This window comes from Xyrauchen texanus, chromosome 13, assembly GCF_025860055.1.
Source record: "Xyrauchen texanus isolate HMW12.3.18 chromosome 13, RBS_HiC_50CHRs, whole genome shotgun sequence".
NCBI classification, from domain to species: Eukaryota; Metazoa; Chordata; class Actinopteri; order Cypriniformes; family Catostomidae; genus Xyrauchen; species Xyrauchen texanus.
This window is the reverse complement of record NC_068288.1, coordinates 28,716,138-28,739,470: the sequence shown is the minus strand read 5'-3', so window position 1 is coordinate 28,739,470 and position 23,333 is coordinate 28,716,138. Positions and strand designations below refer to the sequence as shown.

Below are 23,333 nucleotides of genomic sequence, written 5' to 3'. Positions count from 1 at the left end.
GATTATTGACCTGCTTGGCAGCTTATGACACTGAGATTGAGATTCCTCTCACCTTCCTCCCTTTTTACTGACCTGTCACTGCATACCAGACACATTCATTTAAAGTTCATCAAAAGCAATGGAAGAAAAGACAAATGTGATTACTGTACTGACACTGGCTAATCTATTCCTCTTAAAGAATGGCTATTTAAGTGGCATGTGTGACTTGACTGATCTAATTTAATGTGTATGTGTGGCATTGGTGGTTTTGTTGAATGCAGTAGAGTGACATCAGTAGAAGGAATAATATCGGAACATTTGATCAATATGTATTTTATGGGTTTTCTTTTAGTGGTCATTATCTAGATGCATTAATAATTGCAGTGGCAGTGAATTGAGAAAACATGCTGTAAAAGAGTATTTGATTGTTTTCTTTGGGCTTTTTTGTACACTTTTATTTATAGAGAAAACAGAGAGAGGACATGAAATTATGGGGAGAAGGACATCGTGAAATTTCACAAGAACTTGGGTGCTCACATGAGCATCAGGGATCAATGTGTCCTAAATTCTAGGCCAAGCTCCCTTACAAAACACATGTTCAAGAGTCTTACGGGGTGTGTGCTGGAATGAAGCAGAAGTTAAAGAGAAAGCCAGCTGTTTTTACTGCTTGTGATTGTTATGCTTTGCTAATGAAAAGTTTAAATGGCTGTGTCAGCACAGCCGTTTAAAAACTGACACAAATCTCTCTCTCTCTCTCTCTCTCTCTCTCTCTCACCCATGTTTCTGTAGAATGTTCAGATCTTTAAAGTTAGTCTAGGCTTGATTTCAAGAGCTTTATTTGAAAATACAGGATTGTATAGCAGGTTTTTTTTATTATTTGTTTTAGACTAGTGCATTTGAACACTTGCTTTCTTGAAAAAAAAATCTAACTTTATGAATAGTTTGTCTTATGTTGACTGAAAGAACGTCTATAGTGTACATTGAATATGAAGGTTCTTTTCAACATGAGATGTCCCTGATGGAAATGTGTCAGTACAATTGGACTAATTAATGCTTGATGAAATATATTATTTAATAAATTGAGAAATGCTTTCTCTTTTACTATAAGTGTAATCTACTACATTTATGCCAAAGTGAGCAATTTTATATAGGGATGCACCGATGCCACTTTCTCTTCCGATCCAATTCCGATATCGGAAATCGCATTATCGGCGGATACGATCCCGATCCGATATCAGTGTTGTTTTTTGCATAATCAGTTTAGAATATCTTTACATTATTGTGTTGAACTAATTGGGAACATTCTTTAATATGTAAAGAACACAAACCTCTAACTACACATTATTTTATATAAATGTATAGCTTATTAAGAAACACTTTATTATTAACTAGTATAATGGATAATGTAGCAGCAAAATTTGTAAACAAATGATAATAATAAAAAGATTTTATAAAAGTAATATATAGTAGTATATCTCAATCGTGCACCTTTTGTCACGGATCCACCGGTCTCTCTCTCTTCCTCACTGCAGCGCTCACTCTGCCCTGAGTTCTGATTACATGCACCTGTATATCATTATTGGCTAATCATTGCATATATATTCCACTGTCTGTTCTCATTGATGGTATCTCTGAGACTCCAGGCCTTTCTACTATGTCAAACATACCTGTGTCTTCATTATTGCCTGCAAGTATCAAGATGGTTGTGAGTTATCTGTTCATCGTGTCTATACCCTGTCTGGATATTACTCACCTGCTGTTTGCCACTCTGCTCAACTGGATTTACTCACATGATGTTTAAATCACTGTTTCAATCATCTGTTCAATAAACCCTGCTACTGAGTTCATATCTTTGCCTCCGTGAGTCTCTCCGTGACACCTTTAACTTGTAATCCCTCACGCTTTTATTTTGATATTCTGAACTCTCCAGGAATGTGTCTGTTTGTAGACAAGTTCACAGTTGTTTAACCAAATGGATATTATAAGTGAACCGAACTATTGAGCATCTACATCTGAGATGTCCGTGATATATTGTGCACCGCGGGAAGGCTAAAATTAGCTGCGGGTGTTTGTAAACAGAGCAGCGCCATTCACTGACGCGCTGGAGCTGCACGTGCAGTTTATACATTTACTTATAAAACACAGCCTTTTGTGATTCACAGAGCTATCGCACGTCTTCTAGTGGCTTTGAATAAAATTTACGAATCATATGAACTCTTTTAATTGTGTTTTAATGTTTTTTTTATGTCATTTTTTGAACTTGACCGTATCGGATTTGGATCGGGCTCGTCGGACCGATACAAGATCCGTTTAAAAACATCAGTATCGGAGCCAATTCCAATCCAGGTATCGGATCGGTTTTGCATCTGTAATTTTATATTCATGAGCCTTTAATTTGCAATTAATAGGAATTAGGCAGTAGACTCAACATGCACTTTGTTTTATTTGCATGAACATGGTAAAATGACACTTATATAGGGTGTGTGTACCTTCAGAGATTCATTTGAGAAAATCCTGAAGCCAATGTATGAATTTGCAGGCCATATATAATTTAGCCTGTTTAATATTATAGTAGCAGTGAGTAGGTCAGTGTATGGCTCAAGGACACATTTATGATGATGGGTTGTCACTCATCTCATAGTTGGAGAAATATAATCATGCTCTTGATTTCTATAGCTTTGGAGGAAATGCAAATATTGTATGGAAAATAGCAGTCAATGAGCTATAGGAGAATGTGGAAAGCTTAGAAGTGTTTGTACATTGAAAAGCCTTGAGCAACACAGTTGTTTCTTATGTAACGTTACTAGGGTTGTGCCGATGGACGATATCATCGTCCATCGTGATGGCTGACCAACATCACGATGTCGAGCCACCATCGTGATGCCACGCCCCCTTTTGCGAGTCTTGCTAGTGTGACTCACTAATCCTAGTCTCTTCTATAGTTAACCTAAAAACTTTGCAGTGATTGCTCTGTAAATTAAATTGAGAATATAACTAATGCATATATGCTATTTTAAATACTGTAGTATATGCCAGAGACGTGACGTGTTAGTCTGTGAAAATACCGTGTCAGGCAGGCTACACAAATATTGATCTTGACATTGTTAGCTTCTTGTCTTTTTTTACATGTCTTACACTGTACATTTAGATTAAAATATTTTATGTTGTAGGCTACAAGAAAATAGCCTTTATTAATTAATTATTAGTAGTTGTAGTGTCTCAGAAAATCTTGCTCATTGTCACATAGCTCTTGTATACACTGAAGCGGCAGTTTAAGATAAACCCAGACCAGCGAACGTCAAATAACTTTTGTCTGGTTAATACTTTTAAAGAAAACTTTCCTTGGCCATAAATCCATAATGTCAAATCAAGTGAAAGAAACAAGGTGAATATGAATAACACACATTTATTAAAACATAGAAGAACAACAAATAAAGAACGGGAAAACGGGAACAACACTCAGACCGAAACTCGGCATTAACATTTCACTTATAATTAGCAGCACAATTAACTTCAGCACAGGCTACAAAATAAATTATGTTATTGAAATATTGTAAAGTGGTCATATGAACTACACAACTGAACGTTTAAAAAATAATATGCAAAATCGAATAGCTCCGCAACGGATGGCGAAAAATGCTTAAAGAAGTCTAATATCTTTCACCATAGACCATGTTTAAATTTTGATGTTTCTGGCCAGAAATACCAACATATTCACTTTATCTGGTTTTAATAAGCTGCGGATTGGAGTAACTACACTACCCGCTGTGCTGAAGACCCGCTCTGATGGAGTACTGGTAGCACATATGCACAGATATTTCCGTGCTAATCTTGCCATGAACGGAAACCTTTTGTCGTTCGTTTTCCACAAAGTCAGCGGGTCCTCTTCCCCATCAATGGCCATTTCCTGCAGGTACATGGTCATTTCTGCCTCGACCTCTTGCTCATCAGTGAGTGTAGCTGTGGCTGCTCTCTTCGCAAGAAGGCTGCCCAAAGACGACCTTTTTTTCTTAGGCGCAATATATTAAAAACCCCGGATGAGTAGGCTACTAATTAGTTGGGCTAGTAAAATAACGAAATTATAGTTTTTCAGTAGAAAAAAAAATATCTATGTAAAGAGATATATTAAAATAAAAAGTGCTTAAAAGTGCACAACTCATCTTAAGTGGAAGAAATATTTTTCCCCCTTACGTGCAACCTATTGGAAAGTGCGGATGAGTCAGTTGGGATAGTAAAATAACGAAATTATAGTTTTTAAGTGGAAAATAGTATTTCTATAAAGAGATATATTAAAATAAAAAGTGCACAACTCTTCTTAAGTGAAAGCAAAAAAAAAAAAAATGCTTCACGTGTCGTGCAACCTACTGATAAAGCGCCGACGAGTCATTAGTTGGGTTAGTAAAATAACGAAATTATAATTTTTCATATAATTTTTGAAAATTATATGAAATTATATAAACGCCCCCCCCCCACCGACGATATCATCGTCCATCGCGATGTTTTACTGTCAACATCGTCAACTGCCAATTTAGGGGACATTGCCCAACCCTAAACATTACTGAAGATAACGGTATATGTGTGTGCTGTTAGTAATGTGTGTAAATGTGCAGTTTGAAATATGCTCTCTTTGGCTGTGTCTTTCCATGTCCTCTTCAAATACATAGTGTTGCTTGTGTATAAGCCCCTCTCCAAGCCCAATCACAACACATTAATCATCTTTACTGAAATTTGCTGCTTGAACTTGACAACATGCCCATTCAGTCTGCTGACTCATTGAATGAGGCGGCTGACATATCATGACAATATTTATTTCTGTCTGGCAGGAATTAAGCAAGCAAATGGTGTCCATGGTTGGTCTGTTGTCCCACATACCTTTTGAATAGAGGCCTTTAATTTGAAAACACATTCATCTAACTTAAGTGGACTTAAAGGGATAGTTCACCCTAATGTAAAAATAATTTTGTTGTTCCAAACCTGTATTGACTTTTTTTCTTGCATTGAACACAAATGGAGATGTTAGGCACTTACAGCCCCAGTCACCACCATTCAATCTTTTATTGATTGATTGATTTTTCAGAGTGATGTATTAAAACAGGTGTTTTTTTTTTAAGTTGTCACCCTAAAATTGTTTCCATGTTATTGTAATCTGAGGATAAAACTTGAGTTAATTATAATTACTTGTACATAGGTAAGTGATAGCCATCATTTTCCTCTCAAATAGTCTGGTAAACAAGTAGCAGCTACCCCAGGAGGCATTTAACAGCTTCTGAGAGTTTGTTGGATTGCAAGCTAAAGAGACAGGGTCATGTGTGTGGGGACTCTTTTAGGATGAGAGGTTTGGGGCTGTGTCAGCTCTGGATATGTGAGAATGCCTGCTGTTACCTCCCTTCTCAAGAGCAATGGTGACATTTGTATGCCTTTATTGTCACCAAGAGCAGAAACTTGGCACCAGGGCCAGGGAAAATGACCTGGTGATATTAACAAGAATATAATGGAGGCATAAATAATTCAGATTTCTCATCCCATGACTGCACTTACAGAAACACATGGAAAGATTCACCGGAGGGGCAGTGGACTTTGGAAAAGATATAGGATATAGGAAAATGCAATTTTATGTGGCTTGGATATAAGGCTGATGCTGCACAATAATCTAAATTAAATATGAAGATGGCATAGTGTGATTAAACCACAAAAAGCTGTATTTAGGTCTAATAATATATATCATATACTGTATATCAGGTCTATATCCTGTATATATAAACAGTACTGTGCAAAAGTATAGGCATTTGGGAAGAATGTTGCATAATGAGGATGTCTTCAAAAATAATGGCATAAATTGTTTTCATTTATCAATTAACGTCATACAAAGTCGAGTAAATATATATAAAAAAAGCTAAATCAATATTTGGTGTGACCACCGTTGCATTCAAAACAGCACCAATTCTCCTAGGTACACTTGGACATGTTTTTTCTTGGTTGTTGCTAGGTCGGATGTTCCAAGCTTCTTGGAGAATTCACCACAGTTCTTCGATTTATTTGGTCTTTTCTTGTAATCCCAGACTGACTCAAAATTCAGTGGGGGGTGTCTGTGGGGACCATGCCCTTTGTTGCAGGGTTCCCTTTTCTTTTATTCTATTTGCAAAATAAATTTTTGTGAGTCTAAAATTTATATTTCCTGTTGACACACTAAAGCTGAAAATATAACATTGACATATTTTTTGAAGCATCTTATGTGCCTAAGACTTTTGAACAGTACTGTGTGTGTGTGTGTGTGTGTGTGTGTGTGTGTGTGTGTGTGTGTGTGTGTGTGTGTATATATATATATATATGTGTATATATTTATGCACGGTGTTCTTTAAAAGCTAATGGGCAGCACTATCTAGTTTTTTCTGTAGTCTTAAGCCCAAAGTATATGTTGGTTTTGATTCGAACGCTTGCCGTTTGCGTACAGCTGAACGCTAGCCATGTGCGCAACGAATGCTATAAGATACTGGACTATTTCTCTTCAGGAGTTTATACCCATAAACATGTCTGTATATTTCTTCAGACTCGAGTTATACAAATGCAAGTCTTCTGATCTCACACACGCATTCTTGGCATGCACATTCACTGGTTCCACCTTTGTCTCCTGTTGTTACCAGCGATTACATCTTTTAGCGCTTCTCCATAAAGGCAACGGCTCAACTTTGAGTTTTGCCACTTTGTGGACTAACTTTTTAGTGCAAATTATTCCAGACGCATACGTTTTCTGTATGTTCAGAGATGCGCTGTTAGAAAAACCCAGGCTGCATGTGCTCAGTGCTCGAGCACTCTGCTGATGACAAAATTTGCGTCACGTGTCTTGTGAGGGTTTGCGTCTAACCGAAATATACTTTGGGCTTTATACATACTCTGAGCACTCATGATATCGACTCATAATAAGTTGTTTTATAATTTTTTTTCCTCGCTTCAGAGCAATCTACAATATGTACATTGCACACAAACTCCATCTCAAGAGGTGGTCTTAAATTTGTCTGCTGTATGTCAGCAGTTCGGTACCCTTACAATATAATGTGATTTGTGAACTCAAAGCACTCTAGGTTCATTTTCTTTTCACATTTGCATACAATGAAATAATTTCTGCTGCTACGATTTACTTAACAAATCGATGGTAACAGCACAACACCTGGGTTTTGTGGACAGAAAATGAGTTGACAGCATTTTGGAGAAAACTAAGAAAACCAGAAATGCAAAGGTCTTCCTTTGATGTTCTGCTTAAAGACAGAAGGGTTAAACTAGACCATATTACAGTGTTGTGTGAAATGTATTTAAATTACAGCAGCAATATATTATTATTCTTCAGAAAAATAGAATATCCCAAATAAAAATGTCAGTATTGTGTTACAATAATATAATATATTAATATAGATTAATAACATTTTATAATATTAAGTGGAATAAAAAGTGGACGGAGACACCTTTAAACTTAAATGGACCAGATACTTCATTTACTATTAAGATGTCTCTTAAAGAGTAACTCTTTCTATTGTCAGCAGAGCAATGGCAAAACACGACTTAATTTGGAGAACAAAAGGCATAGCTTGCTAGTATGCTGTTTTTGCACACCCTTTTTAAACATTTAAACAGTTCTGTCATAATAATTGCAACATTATTTTTAACAGTTGTGCACCCCTACTTGCATACAAGATCAAATGGAACAGAATTTTAATGCGAATTCAATAATTGTTAGTCTAAGTGTTGAGTAAATAAAGGCCTAGCTAACACTATTTATATGAATTATGGTAAGTACAGTAAAATGCTGGGACTCTTTGCTGAGACCTTGACAAACAACTTTTAGGTAAGCCAACTGTCCCCAAGAGTCACAGCACTTTGCCATTCATTTTATTTGGATCAATACTTTGAGATCATAATGCAAATGTATCAGCACTCAAAATAATTTCCATTACTTAATAAATTAATAATTCCCATGTCCAAGGCAAGCTATATAAGACAGCAATGGCAAAGCACCACTTTGCCTTCTATTAAGTATGATGTGCTCATTAGATGCTTAATCAAGCATTTCCTAAGCCGAGCAACCAGTCACATAAGGCTGTGTAATGCTTGAAGTGTAATTTCAGTGTCCTCCAATTATGATAGACGAAGTGGTGTCAGCGTTACATATACTCAGCAGATATTTCAGCTCCTCGTTTGCTTTCAGACTTGATAAATTAAATTGGCAGGGAAAAAGCTCTTAAACAGCATGTGTCATCCACACAAATTGCTGATTAGGGGTGTGCAGCGAAGCCATTATCTGTATTTGGATCTGTTCATATGACAAAATGATGAACTTGGATGTGGGTGGGGGCTTAAACCGGAAGTGCATCCAAATGAAAAAAAAAATGCACAAGTGTTACTTTTACATTTATTGTTATATTAATCAAATATGCCTTTTATATATGCCTTTTCATAATTATAGCCTAATAATTATTATTATTATTATTATTTAAAATAAATATGATTTTATTCTTATTTTCTTACCAGATGAAGCTAAATTTGTTGTCTATATTAACTTAACTTTATTAAGAATATGTTTCTCCTGTTATTTCAGATATTAATATCTACATGAAATAGAATTTTTGTTTGTCTCTGCATATATAACAACATTATTCTGGAGCAAGAGATGACAAGCATAATGTAAAATGTCAAGCACATTTTGTTTCAGTGAATAATAAATACAAATTCAAACATTAGTACTGTAAGTCTATCAGGAATTCTTACAATAGGACACCATTATTTAGTTAAATAAAAATAATTGTAAATTTATATAGTGCCTTACTAGGTTCAAGAACATTTTCAAATTTAGCACAGATTAAAGAACTGAGCATGTTTCAGTTTATTCTGAGTAGAATAATACATTATGGATCATTTAAACCTTTATGGAGCATTTTACCTTCTTCCGGAATAAATTACCATCATTTTTGATGTGAATATAAATGTGGTCAACTTTAAGAGACGATAAATGGGCTCTGACTTTAAATCACTTCAGGTCAGGAATTTAACATCACGCTCAGGTTTAGGCTATAAATAAATACACGAGAATCACGTGTGACTCGTGTGATATATTAACATAGACATTTCAAGAAATGGAAAGTGTATATGATGTTGTATCTTAGTTAATGTTGCACTTGACAAGCTCCAGACATGCTAAATTAACAGAGACCACAAACGGTTGTTCCGTTTTACATTTTGAAGTCATTATTCGTGCCTTTCCGAATAAGGTATTCGTCTTCAAGGAACATCCCTGTTGCTGATGCGGCTCGACTCCCTGTGGTGTCAACAGCAAAGAAGAAAATTCAATTAATGAGCAGAGTTTCTCTTAGCTTTCTCTTCTTCCATCTGTCCTGGGCTGTATATCAAAATGTACAGCTAAGCAGAGTATGAGGTTAATAGAATTTTGCAGTCTAGGTGCATTCGGTTCCCTTGGAGTACATTGCAATTATGTATCTGTACACTCTTACGTGTAACATGCTGACATTCCCAATAATGTAGGTCTGCAGTATTTATTGTAGGGTTCTGGATCCATTACAAACATCCTTGTTACTTTAATAACTTATAAACAGCCCTAGTCGTCTATAGTAGCTATGATGATATGCTTTTGAATTGGGAACAGAGGCTTGGGCACAACTTTCAAATAAGCAACAACAGCTCTGTCTGTTTCGAGGCAATATCCATGGTGTAAGAAATTAGTTTGACTCACACGAACGTTTTTTGGATGTTGCTTGTTTTTTTTTACTTCACTTGTTAGTTGAACTGTTGTGTAAAAGCAATATCACATTTGCAATTTTACCCTTGTTCGTATTACCTGCGGCATGAGGGTGCAATCACAGTTATGCTGATGTACGAAACAACAGCACTCTTCGCTCCTGATATAGCTTAGATATCAGACGGTCACTAAACAGACTGTAGGTGTGCCGTTTGAGGCTGCACTCATCCCAGTGGAGACCATGGTGATAGTAAATAAATATTTGATAAGCATATGTAACAGTGGGTTAGTTGAAAAGGGCACATGGGCTTTAGAGAACAATTTCTTTAAGGCCTTAGCACACTTATGAAGAAATGATTCTTCGTTCTTCATTCAGAGGTAAAAAGAAGTTCGAAAGAGTTGAGCAACAGCATACTGTTTGCAAACATACACACTCTGCCACATAGCTGTGGGAGGTGTTTAGAGGTACATTTAAAGTGGTAGTTCACCCAAAAAGGAAAATTCTCTCATCATTTACTCACCCTCGTGCCATCCCAGATGTGCATGAATTTCTTTCTTCAGCATAACACACAATTATTTTTAGAAAGATATCTGAGCTCTGTTGGTCCATACAATGCAGTGAAATGGTGATCAGACCTTTGTAGCTCTAAAAATCACATAAAGGAAATGTAAAATGAATCCATATGTCTAGGCATGTGACGGTATCAAATTTTTATGTCACGATAATTGCTGAAGCTTTTATCACGATATATAGTATTGAATTGCAAAAACGGATTGAACGATAAACAAACTTTTTTGTGGTACTCTTAATAAATAGTTTACACTTTCAATACCAAACAGGCCTTTAAATTAATTGATAACAAAGAACTTTGAAAAGAACCCTGACCACTTTGTCATCTTAGTTGTCAGCTAGATGTCTCCTAGAGTGTTGTCTCTCAGTTTTCAAAAACAGTTTGGAAAAACGAGCTGAAATCTCACAACTTACCTTTATATTGCTGAATTGAATGCAATGATTGTCCCGCAGATGAGCGAACGTGTTGTCCTCAGCAGTTTTGCTGGTATCGCTGCCACTTTTCTGCAGCATGTTTAACACAAAGGGAACCATCACTCCCTCTGCAATTTTACGGGACCCAAAATGCTACCGATATAGCCTCGGCAGCGTTCCTCTTTCAGCCACATTTCTCTTCCACACTGTTTTTATTACATCAGAGTGCACATGTGTCATTTGTGTCATACACACAGTGTTGTGAATCTTGATTCATTGCTGGGAATACTTTGAGATCAGAAAAAAATGAAAATTGACCAAAAGGTTATCTAGAATTATTTATGGTATTTTGAAGTGCCCGTGATAATAATAGCATGTTATTTACCGTGATATACCATATAACCGAATACAGTCACATGCCTACATACGACTCCATTATTTAAATCCATATCTTCAGAAGCAATATAATAGGCGTGGGTGAAAAACAGAACAATATTTAAGTCCTTTTTACTTTAAATCTCCACTTTAACTTTCACTTTCAGTTGTGAAAATGAAACAAAACAGGCACCACATTTGACTTTCAGATGTAAACGTGTAGATTAGAGTTAAAAAAAGGACTTCTCATCCACATCTATTATACTGCTTCTGAATATATGGATTTAACCACTGGAGTCTTATGGAATACTTCTTTATTTCCTTTATATGATTTTTGGAGCTGCTCTGATCACTTTTTACTTCCTACAGAGCTGAAATATTCTTCTAAAAAATCTTTGTTTGTGTTCTGCTGAAGAAAGCAAGTCATGCACCTCTGGGATGGCATGAGGGTGAGTAAATGATCAGAGAATTTTAAATTTTTGGGGTGAACTATCCCTTTAAATATGAGGATTCTCAAGACCACTTGGAAGACCTCAATTAGTATGACATTAAAATGTGGAATAAATGACTTCATGCCTCATTCTATGAGTAGAACCCACATAACATCAGTAAAAGAAGCTGTATTAACTACTCAGTGATTATTTAAAGTAATATTTATGCAGTATTATGTGTAATTGTTAATATTTACTTTTTGCATTCATGGCACTAATGCACTAACACGACATATGGAGTCATAATATGAGCCTATTACACTCTGTTATTGTAATTTATGATGACACTGATACTTCTGCAAAGATGGGTGTATAAAAGAGTGTTAATAGGCAGAATACAGAATAAGACAAGGATGATAGGCATCTCTTTGAGCAGATGTGTGTGGCTTTCAACTGCAGAATGCACATGAGTGAATGGGCACTTGAGTAGATTTGATTCATTTTGTAGACTAATTAAATAGAAAAAAAATCACATGATATGTTTTTGGAAAGTGTCTCTGTGTGAACGATTGTACAGATGTAGGTATATTTGCACCAGTTTGCTAATAGCTTTACAGGACGGTGTGTTCATGTTGACTGTTCTTAATCAGTTAGCTGTTGAATTAGCTGCCGGTCCCAAAGTACTATAGGTGGAGCTCAAGGTCATACCTACCGATGATGTTGGCCAATGGCAGAAAGGTGTTTAATACCTGGTAAGAAGTTTTCCTGAAAGTTCACCCCATCGAGCTATTACAAACCACCGTAACAAACAAAAAAAAAGACCTTGTTTTTGTCAAGATTTTGTTCTAAATGGCGTCACACCAATTTGTTCTTCAGTTTCGTATGAAGTGTGCAGGAGCCTTTAGCCTACTAGACATTAAACTCATCATACTGATTTCAGTACTCTCTCTGCTTTCTTTTGCAATTTCTCAATGTCTGACAAAACCACTTAAACCGTTCTAAGCTTTTAATTTGCTTGTCATGCTTCAGTGAATTGCAAAAATATATACAAGTCCCCTCTTCCCAAATGTAACGCATTAAATCAATTTAACTTCTCTTGAGAAGGCATCATTCTGTATGTTGTCTTCCAATCTAGCCATTTGTTTATCATATTTGTAACACTTGATGTTGTGTAGGCCTACCTTGGAAAAAGTTGCTTTTAACATAGATGTATTTTATTCATCCCCGACAAGGCATTCAGGGATTTTTCTGCTCAGGAATTGCCTTGATGCCTTCTGACAGCTTCATTGTCATTTTATGAACCTCTGAACAAAAAGTCCTCTGTTCTCTCTGACCATTCTTTCAAAGTGAATTGCACCAAGTGCAAAATTGATCTGCAGTTGCTTGATGTCAATTATTAAACTGGTTTATTTATTATTATTTTACACTCTGATCTGCAATGCTGCTTGTTCATAAGTGTTGCTTGCTTTTGTGTACTTGTAATCAACCCAAAATTGATAATGCTTCAGTATCTTATGTTGTTTGCTGCACCACAAATTTACAAAAAGGACAAATAAACACCATGAAAGCATCATACAACTGTGCACTGTATTAAGTCTTTTGAAGACCTACTATAGCTTTGTGTGAGGAAAAGACAGAAATAAAGGCTTTATTCACTGATAATCTTTCCCTCTTCTAATGCTTTGAAATCATGCACGTGTTCACGTTCAGATTAAAATAATCGGTGACATTTGGGAGTGGAATCAGGGAAGATTTATTTAATAAATAAGGACTTAACATTTTGGTCTGATCCTCATATAAAAGCTTTAGTGGCTTCACAAGACTTGGAGTAAAGTGCAAGAGTCATATGGACTGCTTTAATGGTGCTTTTATGATTTTTATGTCCTTTTTGGAGCTCAACTGACGTGGTCACTTTGAACTGTGGTTGTATGGATAAGAGCAATGTAAAGATTCTAAAAATGTGCTTTTGTGTTCCACAGAAAGAAAAAAAATCTTTATATAGACTTGGAATGACATAAGACAAAGACCAAATGTGTTTAGCATTCTTTCCTAATTATCCTTTTCTCCCCCTCTCTTTTTTGTTTTAATTCACAGGATATTTTATGTATCACACGACTCTCAAGACTTGAAGATCTTCAGTTATATTGCAAGAGATGGACAGAGTAATGTGTTTCGATGTAACGTCTTCAAATCAAAGAAAAAGGTAGGCTTCTCTTGAGTGCTGGTTCTAGAAATTTAACTGTAGCCCTTGGCCATAAAATTGAAATGTACTTTTCAGAATGGGTATATCTTTCTTCTCAGTCAGTCTAGCATGCAGAGAAGTACAATGATTCAGCAGTGGAGCATATACATGATTTACTGACGGAGCACGCTGTTAGTCCTTAATGTTGTCAAATTGTGAAAGGCTCTCTGGTCCCTTTCAAGCTTCTGGTTGCAATCTCAGTACTGAAAATCAGGCATGCATTTGGATCAGTGGCCTCGTATTTGCTAAATAGCTGTTTGAAGACATCCACCACTTGCAAGGATGATTTGACACCAGAATCTAATCTTTTCTACATGACTAATTTAAATTATTATTATTATTCTACAGTTTAAGTAATTAATCTGCAATGTCATGAGAACCAATATAAGACGGCAAGTGTCTGTATGCTCTATAAATATAGAGAGGAATTTGCATTAATGCTATGCGCTAGTTGTCACAATGACACATCGCATTATCACAGGAGTTTGTATACAAGAGTCTGTGGTGGATCTCAGAGTGCAAAGGCTTCAGGAACTGAGTGTGCTGGAAGAGTAGGCCTATACTTGTATATTATTTTAAGTAAATTAAACAGTGCAAATACAGTATGACTGCATAAAAAGAACACACAACATCTTGCACTCTTTTTTTGACACGCATTAAGTGCATACGTTTGTGTTTATTTGTTATGTATCAGTGCAATTAAGTATGCATTATTCAAGGCTACCAAATCTCCACCACAAAGTTAGCAGTGGCAAACCAATGTACTTTTTTATTTATTTATTTTTATATGAGGAATTAATGTGTCTGACGCAGTTTGTGTAATCAATAATATTCATTATTAGCAAATTCTTTCAAGGAGCTTAAATTAAGAAAGGATTTGCATCCTCACACAGTATATAATTTAAATAAATGCTCCATACTTTGCTAATTTACTGTATCTATATATTGTGATCTTACCCATTTTCACTTCACAAGTGTGTAAAGCAACCAAATGATTTACAGTTGTCACTGCATATTCAAATGGGATAGGTGAAAGTGTTTTAACACTGAACTTTATAGACTAGTGTGGTCATTTCAGTTTGACAAACTTTTTTGTCAAGACCTGAATCTATCCCCATTTCACATCTAGCCAGTTTCTTGGGACTGTTATTATCAAGTTCAGAGTCTGAATTGACTAGTTAGAGAGTTGCATAACCTAGCCCTGAATAAGACAATAGAGAATTCATCTAAAAAATGTCTTCTGCGATAGTTATGCCATTTATTTCTAATCCCGTTTGCCTCAGAAAAACAGTTAAGACCTCAGTTCAAATGAGGATCACTTTTATCCACTGAAACTCAACTATGCATCACTGTGTTTTGTAAAAAGTTTGGGAAGGTCTTTCAAGGTAAAGGCTGTGAGAAACATTTTAGCCACCAACTACTCTGAATAGTATTTTGTAGTAATCTTCAAATTGATTTTATTCTATTCCTTTTTCTTAGTTCCCTTGTAGTTTTCTTAAGCTAATTCTACATTTAGTTATTTAGTACCCTGGAAAAGATAAGTACAATGAGTGCTGGATGACATACAGAATGAAAACACTGTAAACACATCGGCACAGTACAAAAAAAACAACAATAAAAAACAAATCCACATAAATGGTCACGTCCAGAAAAATTTGGGATTTCTGCTGTTGCTATTGATTATACAGCAGAAGTGTGGCCGTGGTGAAAGCCAATCAAGAAAGAAGTATTTTTTCCTTTAACGAAGAATCTTCTGGGTGAAGTTGCTCATTTGAGTTGAGAGCCCTGCCTGACCCATTTATCCCTGGCATCACTGTTCATTACAGACAGAGCCATTCAGAGCTGTTCAGAGTAATTGTGCATCAACCGTTCAAGTGTGCCCTCAATAAACTGGGAAAAGAACTGTACAATATTTCCTCCATATTTTTTTCCATTCTCAGTATGCAGGCTCAAACATTTTAGATGGAATAATGTTGCCATTGATCCATTTTTACCATCATCCATTGTTAAGCCTATATTTAATTTTTCATGTGTTTGTGAAACAGTATTATTAAGTGACATTTGAACACTTAATTGTGGGTTGCAAAAACTCCCAACCACATAGTGACACATATAATGGGGTTCATTCCTTGTCCAAGTTTTTCATTAATGTTGTATTTCAATATTTAAAGTTGGAATGAATAATAATGCAATCAGATAGAGATAAGATGTATTTATTACAAATATTTAAAAGGATATTTTTATTACAAAATGATATCCCCCCATACAATTAAAGTGAAGGGTGACTGAGGCTGTCAGTCCCATACATTCTGCCTGACATTACCTTTTGTGTTCCATGGGTGAAAGAATGTAATGAGGGACATGAGGGTGAGTAAGACGGTGATGAAAGAAACTGAAAATTGACTGGGAAAATTCCATCTGTTTTCAATTAAATTCCACTCATACCTCTCTTATTTGAAGATTTATAGCAGTATTGCTGCATTGCTGTTAGTTCAAACTATGGTTTGTGAGATTGTCTAATGCTGAAGGCTGTTAAGATTGCCAATTGTTAAGCTTCAAAGCATTTATATTTTCCTATTCCAATTTCAGATTTAAACTGGCAATAAACTGTTTGAAATTCCTAGTTTCAACATCAGAACATCTTTGAATGTTTGCATGGATAGTTGGCAGCCTTCCGGTTTTATGCATTAGCTGGATAACAGGATATCATCTGAAATTAAAAGTGTGGGAAGGGAATCAAAGACTGTTATGGTTAATTAAAATGAACAGGTATGAGTCATATCAAAGAAACTCTCCTATGTTTGAAGTCTTTTGTTTGTTAACTCAGATCATTGAGACATTTATTAAAGGGTATAGTTCACCCAAAAATTATCTTGTAATTTACTGACCCTCATGCTATCCTAGATATGTATGACTTTATCTCTTCTGTAGAAAACAAACAACAATTTCTGGATGAATATTTTAGCTCATAATGTCCAAAAAAGACATAAAATCATTGTAAACTCCAGTGGTTGAATCCATGTGTTCTGAAGCATAATGACAGGTGTGGGTGAGAAACATATCAATATTTAAGTCCTTTTTACTGTAAATGTATACTTTTACTTTTATATTCAACCACCTACTGGTTGGGGCTGATCTAAGTTGGAGATTTATAGTAAAAAATAACTTAAATATTGATCTGTTTCTCACACACACCTATCATCTCTTCAGAAGACATGGATTTGACCACCAGTCATACGTCGTATGGACTACTTTTATGGTGCCTTTGTCTATTTTGGACCTTCTGAGTTTTGGTCGGCAGTAATTTGCATTGTATGGACCTACAGTGCTAAGATAATTTTCTAAACAACTTTTTTGTATTCAGCAGAAGAATGAAAGTCATACCTGAGGTGACATGAGGGTTAGTGTAAAGCAATTCAATGGAAAGGAGGCGGCGAGAACCGGCTTAACAATATAAATAATAGTTTAATGAAGAGATAAACCAAAAGACACGAACACACACATAGGATGGACAGCTGCCCGTAAACGTTCTCTCTGTTTCGCACCACCGTCCGCAGTCGGCCTTTATCCGTCTCGGAGGCTTGATTAGCCTGATAAGGGGCTGGGTGTGTAAAATCGCAACCTGGCCCCACCCTTCGCCAGCCACAGTGAGTAAATTATCATTTTCGAGAAATTTGTATTTTAATATTTTGGTGAACTAGCCCTTTAAGTGCTGAACTAGCCCTTTTTTTGTCTGGTTTTGGCCATGATCGTCCAGTTTACAATTAAAAACATGATTGTTACTCTTCAAGTGCTTAAAATAAAAATAAAATAAAGCTATGAACCTCAGGTTGAGCTATAAAACACAGACCTCACTACTTCCTGTGCTTCTGACATATCATTTGTGCCTCTCCCCTGACATTCTGGTATAAATGTCACAAAGCAATGAATATTATCTGCACACTGCGGATATGCACATGTTTACTCTTGAATTTACCATACTAGACAATTCAGGAACAGGATATGTTGTAGAATAATAATTATTCCAGTGGAGCATTTAAACTCTTTTTATCCTTAATGAATATCAGTGTTGCTCATGTTATGTTATAGATATCCTGTGTTTACCAATGAAACAAAGCTGACCTCAGCTGACATCATGAATGAGCTAGGAGCTATCTTACTTTTCAAACTCAATGTTAAAGTACAAGACCCATCATCACAATACACTCTGGCAAGAGACATTTGAAATCAAGGAGCCACAAATACCAACATCATAAAAGTAAAATGTGGTACAATTAAAGGTACAATCTAAAAGCGTAGGCTATACGTTTTATATTTCAAATGTATGTATTCATTCTTCTTTCTTTCATTTGTAATTATTTATGATTTTGTGCAATACTAAGCTCTCCTTCTTTTGTTGTTAGAGTCAAGCCATGCGGATAGTACGGACGGTGGGTCAGGCCTTTGAGGTTTGTCACAAACTTAGCCTGCAGCACACCCAGCAGAACGCAGATGGCCAGGAAGATGGTGATGCCGACAAGACCTGCACAGACTCTGGATTACAAGGTACTGTACTGCACTGTATTCACAATGTGAAAGTGAAATGTATTCTCTCACTTCTTTATATTTCATTGTCACCCTTGAAGTTAATGTAGTCTTCACATGATCTTCAAACTCCCTCTGGTTGATTATTTGTGTCTCTTAAAGGAATAAAAAACAACAAAAGTTCCTACGTAAACACTTGTGCCACTGTGAACGAACTTCTCTCATTCACTCATGAACACGCAACACACGTCATGAATTACACAGAAAAATTATATAAAATTCTGGTTGTTTCTCACCAAAAGCTATTGTATGCCTCAAAAGACTTTGACTATGACAAATGAATCGCATGGATGGATCACATTTACACTACTAGCCAAATGTAATGTTTAAGACCCCATTCAAACCTGTATTTAGCATAGGTAATCCATAAAAAAAATGGGATTGAACAGGTGTTAATACCAGTTGTATCCTCTTTGATTTAGCAAAGGGAAAATCCATGTAGTTGTTAGCTTAATGAGTTAGAGGAAGTCTTTGTAATCAGGGGCTTTTGATAGGTATGGAACACCATGTCTGATCACTTGTGACTGAGGTGCATTGGCCATGGGTTTAGGATGATCATCCTCCCACATTCTCATAGCCTCTTCTGGAAAGGTTTTCCTTTCAAATGCAGATGAGCCCCCATCACCCACGCATTGCTTCTTATCCGTGTTGGAATCCTCAGTCACCAACACACTGCTCTGTCACATGGATCGGGCTCACCACAAATACCAGCCTACTCCATTAGGGCAAGGAGACTCTAGAATCACCAAAACCTTCAGTGATACTTGAAGAGCTGAAAGGGAATGTGCAATTACATGTAGTTAAGTGTGGGTCCTTCTTCCTTTTTTAACTCCCATGTTATGTTCAGTTACGTAATACACAGTTTATGATCTGGGTTAAATAAAATGCTAACATAGTCATAAATTGTGTTTAACTTGAATGACAGTAATGTAACTAATGTTATGTAATATTTTCATTGTTTATTTCACTGTGGGGGTTTTTTATTTAAAAAAAAAATGCACACACAAAAAATGACTTAATAAAAATTATGCTTCAGGATGTGCAAAACGAAATTTTCATAATCGAGTAGTCAGTCAGTTGTTCGAACGGCTAGTCGTGTTACAGATAAAAAAAACATTTATTAGGCTCCGTTATTCACGTGAATCCGATCAAACACGTTTCAGAGGGATTTACTGACATTAAGAGCAGCACTTCAACATGGTAACTAACAGATATTACACAAATATATATGTGAAATAAGTACAATATCAGGGTTCCCACACGTCCTGGAAAACCTGGAATTTTGCAATGCAGTTTTCCAGTCATGGAAAAGTCATGGAAAATTTGAAAAATACCTAAATATCGTGGAAAACAAATTTTTGTTATGGAAAATATTTTTGTAAAATAAAACGGTTTGGCAGTGTTTTTGTTACATGTACAAAAACATGGTAATGATTGTGACTTGCAATAGGAGTCAAATACACATTCGTATAGTTTTGTTTCTGCCGGTGGCTGCGCATTGTGAAACAATGTCAGCGGTTAAGGGAACATGATTGATTAAAGCTGCAGACAATCGTGTGCTTAGCAATGATTGTCTAACCGATGCAGATTGCTTGATTGGTTACAGCTACAGCCAGTTGCATGCTTGGCTACAGCGGTGCGTGTATGTATGGTGAGAAGCAGCACTCGTGAAACTTGAGAGGGGCATGTTGTTTGTTTACTTCAGCATCGGCATGTGAGTCAGTCTTGTTCTTCACAGAGAGAAAAGGGTGATTAAGAGCTATTAATGCATAAAAGTGACTGATGTTCATTGATGTTGAGGGGCTTTCGCATGGCTTGCATCAGTGCTGCCGAAATCAAGTCTATGAAGTTACGCGCCAGCGCAACCTCTGCTCCAGCTGCACACCAAAGGATTTTTCACACACGTTTATGATGGGGGGTGGGGAGGTGGGGTGATGTTGCTGGGTGATGCAGCAATGGGTTTTTTTTAAACATCATCCCAATACAACGGTCTAAACAATGCTACACTTACAAATGAGCATACAATTATATGAGGACAGAGTTAAATGAGAACACTTAGAACTCACGATTAAGTGAATCTTAAAAAGTGTATAAAGTATTTCACTGCACGGCAGCAGCACAAAAACCTGCATCTTACGTTATGATACTCCAAATGTGGTTGTGCACTCCGTAGTAATGCCAATGAAGGTTTATATAATGTCCTCTATTCTATTTCAACTATGTCTCGATGAACATGCATTAGTTTCAGACGAGTTAATCTCTTCTGTGACATGCTGCTCCTCAACCAGCTTTTGAGACATCTGAGGGTGGAGAAACTTCTCTCAGAGGAAGCAATAGATACAGGAAGGCACTGGCAGAGTTTTTGCAGTTTTTCTGCTTCTACAAATAGAGATCTTGTTTGATGGTGAAATTTGGAGAGGCCTGCAACATCTTGCACCTTTTCACATGGAGCAGCCCCTTTGAATGCATCTCCTAACATCTGGAGCTGAAGTTTCAGCCATTCCACATCAATATCTCTGGGAAGATGGAGAGACTGCACATCCAGTGCTGGTGAAGAGTTTCGATTTGCCACATTTAGAACAGTCTCATCTCTGAATGTTGCGATTTTCATTCCACCCTGGTTGAATCTTCTGCTTAGTTTGGAAAAAACTAGGTCCACTGTTTCAAAAAATCCTGTTCTCCATCAGAGTTCATAAGTTACCTGTAGCAGTGCCTCTGTGTTTGTGGTATAGAGATAGCGAGCGGGAGTCCTTTTTTACTCTGGACTCACTATCTTCAGGCATTTTAATACCATTCTTTGTAGCACAGTCTTTGACTTGATTGATCATTTCCACAGATATGTTGTCAATTCTCAAGGCCTTTAGTCTCTCCATCAGCAGGTTCACACACTTCAAGAGCAGTTGTCTTTTTACCCTGCAGGCTCTTTACCACTGCCTCACATGACTTGAATGGCACTTGACAGCAAAAAAGACTGAAGAGAGTTTTGCCTTTTAGTGCCTGCTTGTAAAGTCCATGTATTTTGGCTCTTATATCTCTTCTTACTCCTCTGTCCACCTTCAAAGTTTCCAGTGTAGCCAGTAACACCACATATGATGAACAACAGTGCTAAATAATGATTCAAATAGCTGTTTGCATTTTGCTTATTCTTTAAAAATCACAGCAACACCCTGGACAAAGTTAAAGCCCTCTGCTATAAAATTTACTTCACGTGTAACTTTCTGAAGCACAAGATCAAGACAATGATTGCTACAATGCATGTACAATGAGTGTGGGCTTACTTCTCTCAGCCGTGCCTGAACACCAGACAAGCGGCCTGACATGTCAATTCCACTTTCAAAACAGTACCCCTGAAGATGACAGATTGGAATGTTGAGTCGCTTAAACAGGTCCTTCACACATATGAAGTGTCTCTGCGGTAGTGTCAAGGCAGTTAATAAAATCTTAAAAAATCACAATGTGACTACATTTTACTGTCAACATACTGAATACTGCAAGAAAACTGATTTGAAGTGCTGACGTCTGTTGCACAATCCACTGTCAGTCTGTAGAAATCACAGCCTGAGGCACGAGATGTAATTTTTCTCTGAACGGCATGAGCAAACTGGGCAATAATCTGGATTTTGTCTCTCATCCAGTTGCCGCTTCTCATCTCCCACTCTCTTTCAATCAGTAGATTGTAGGTCCGTACCAGCATCGACTCAACAGCACACTGTCACGAGGGTGTCACCTAGAAAAGACCGACCCTTTTATCCCTAGGAATGCAATTGAACAAAACTAAACCTTTAGGACGTTTATATCAAATCTTAACTGCAATATCAAACAAAATGGCACTAATTGGCATTTTCTGTAGTCCGGCAAGTATTCTTACAGTGTCTTTGTGAATTGCTGATTTTTCGTGCAAAGTAAATTTTGATGTAGCTTTGCGCCAGATGGAAACCCTCTTTCCACAAAAAGCCGATCCCTTTGTCCTTGCTGGGCAGATTTTGCTCTACGGCTTGGCGATGCAAAGCAAAACAAGCAGTCCATCTTAGTCATATCATAGTGTAGACAAATCAACTTGTCAAACCATTGTGACTGAAAACAGGATAATCTTTAGTCTCCAAAATGTTTGCTTGGAAAATTATGGTTATGTGGCTGACAGTACTGTGTTAATGTTCCTACCCCTCCTGATTTTGTCATTGTGTTGCAGAGATTAGCAGAGGGCCCAGGCTCAGGTGTTGAGATAGTGCTACTGGTGCTGGCATTAACATACCACTAACTTGCTGATCCGAGTAAGCTCGATGAGGTGCTGGGAGTGAGAACATCATCATCAGAATTGCTTCTGTTATCAGGCACAGATTTGTTTTTAGACTTGCTTTTTTTTTAAAAAAAAAAGGATTTAAAAAAAAATCAGATATTTGTTTTTGACTCGCCATTTAGGCTAGTAAGCTCAAACTGTTGTGTAGTTACTCGCTTATGTTTTCTCATTTGAATATTCAAATTTTAGCGTAGTCACGTCACTCATGCGAGATCTGCTTTTAAAATATATTTATTCCTCACAGTCACAAACCACATTCAATACCATATAAAAATGAATTACCTTTAAAATAATTTTATGAGTAAAGGTGGAAAAACGTCTCTGGTTACGTATGTAACCCTTGTTCCCTGAAAAAAGCAGAACAAGATGCTGCGCTGAAGAGCGCTTTGGTAACACGTCTCAGTTGTGACCAGCTGTGAATATGTATGCAACACGTCAATGAACATTGACTGGAATTTATAGCCTCTGCCAATGTAATCATTGGACACACCGGCTATAAATAGATGCATCACCGGTGCATCATCAGATATTTCGTCTGAAGAGCAGTCCTGGGGCATCCCAGTGCGGCAGAAAAGAGCAGCATCTCGTTCTGCTTTTTTCAGGGAACAAGGATTACATACGTAACCCCTAGACATTCCCTTTACAAAAAGCGACACTAGGATGCTGCGCTGAAGAGCGCTTTGGGAATGAGAATACCA

At 36.8% G+C, this 23,333-nt stretch overlaps 1 protein-coding gene across 3 annotated transcripts in view; it reads left to right on the top strand.

Annotated features, from left to right (window-relative positions):
- The window catches only part of LOC127654394 (carboxyl-terminal PDZ ligand of neuronal nitric oxide synthase protein-like), a 182,896-nt gene that overhangs the window by 83,772 nt on the left and 75,791 nt on the right, over nt 1-23,333 (top strand). For all 3 annotated transcript variants that reach the window (XM_052141548.1, XM_052141547.1, XM_052141549.1), the window contains 2 exons: nt 13,607-13,715; nt 18,158-18,299. In XM_052141548.1, the coding sequence (XP_051997508.1) occupies nt 13,607-13,715; nt 18,158-18,299 (251 nt within the window). The remainder of the gene's footprint in view (nt 1-13,606; nt 13,716-18,157; nt 18,300-23,333) is intronic.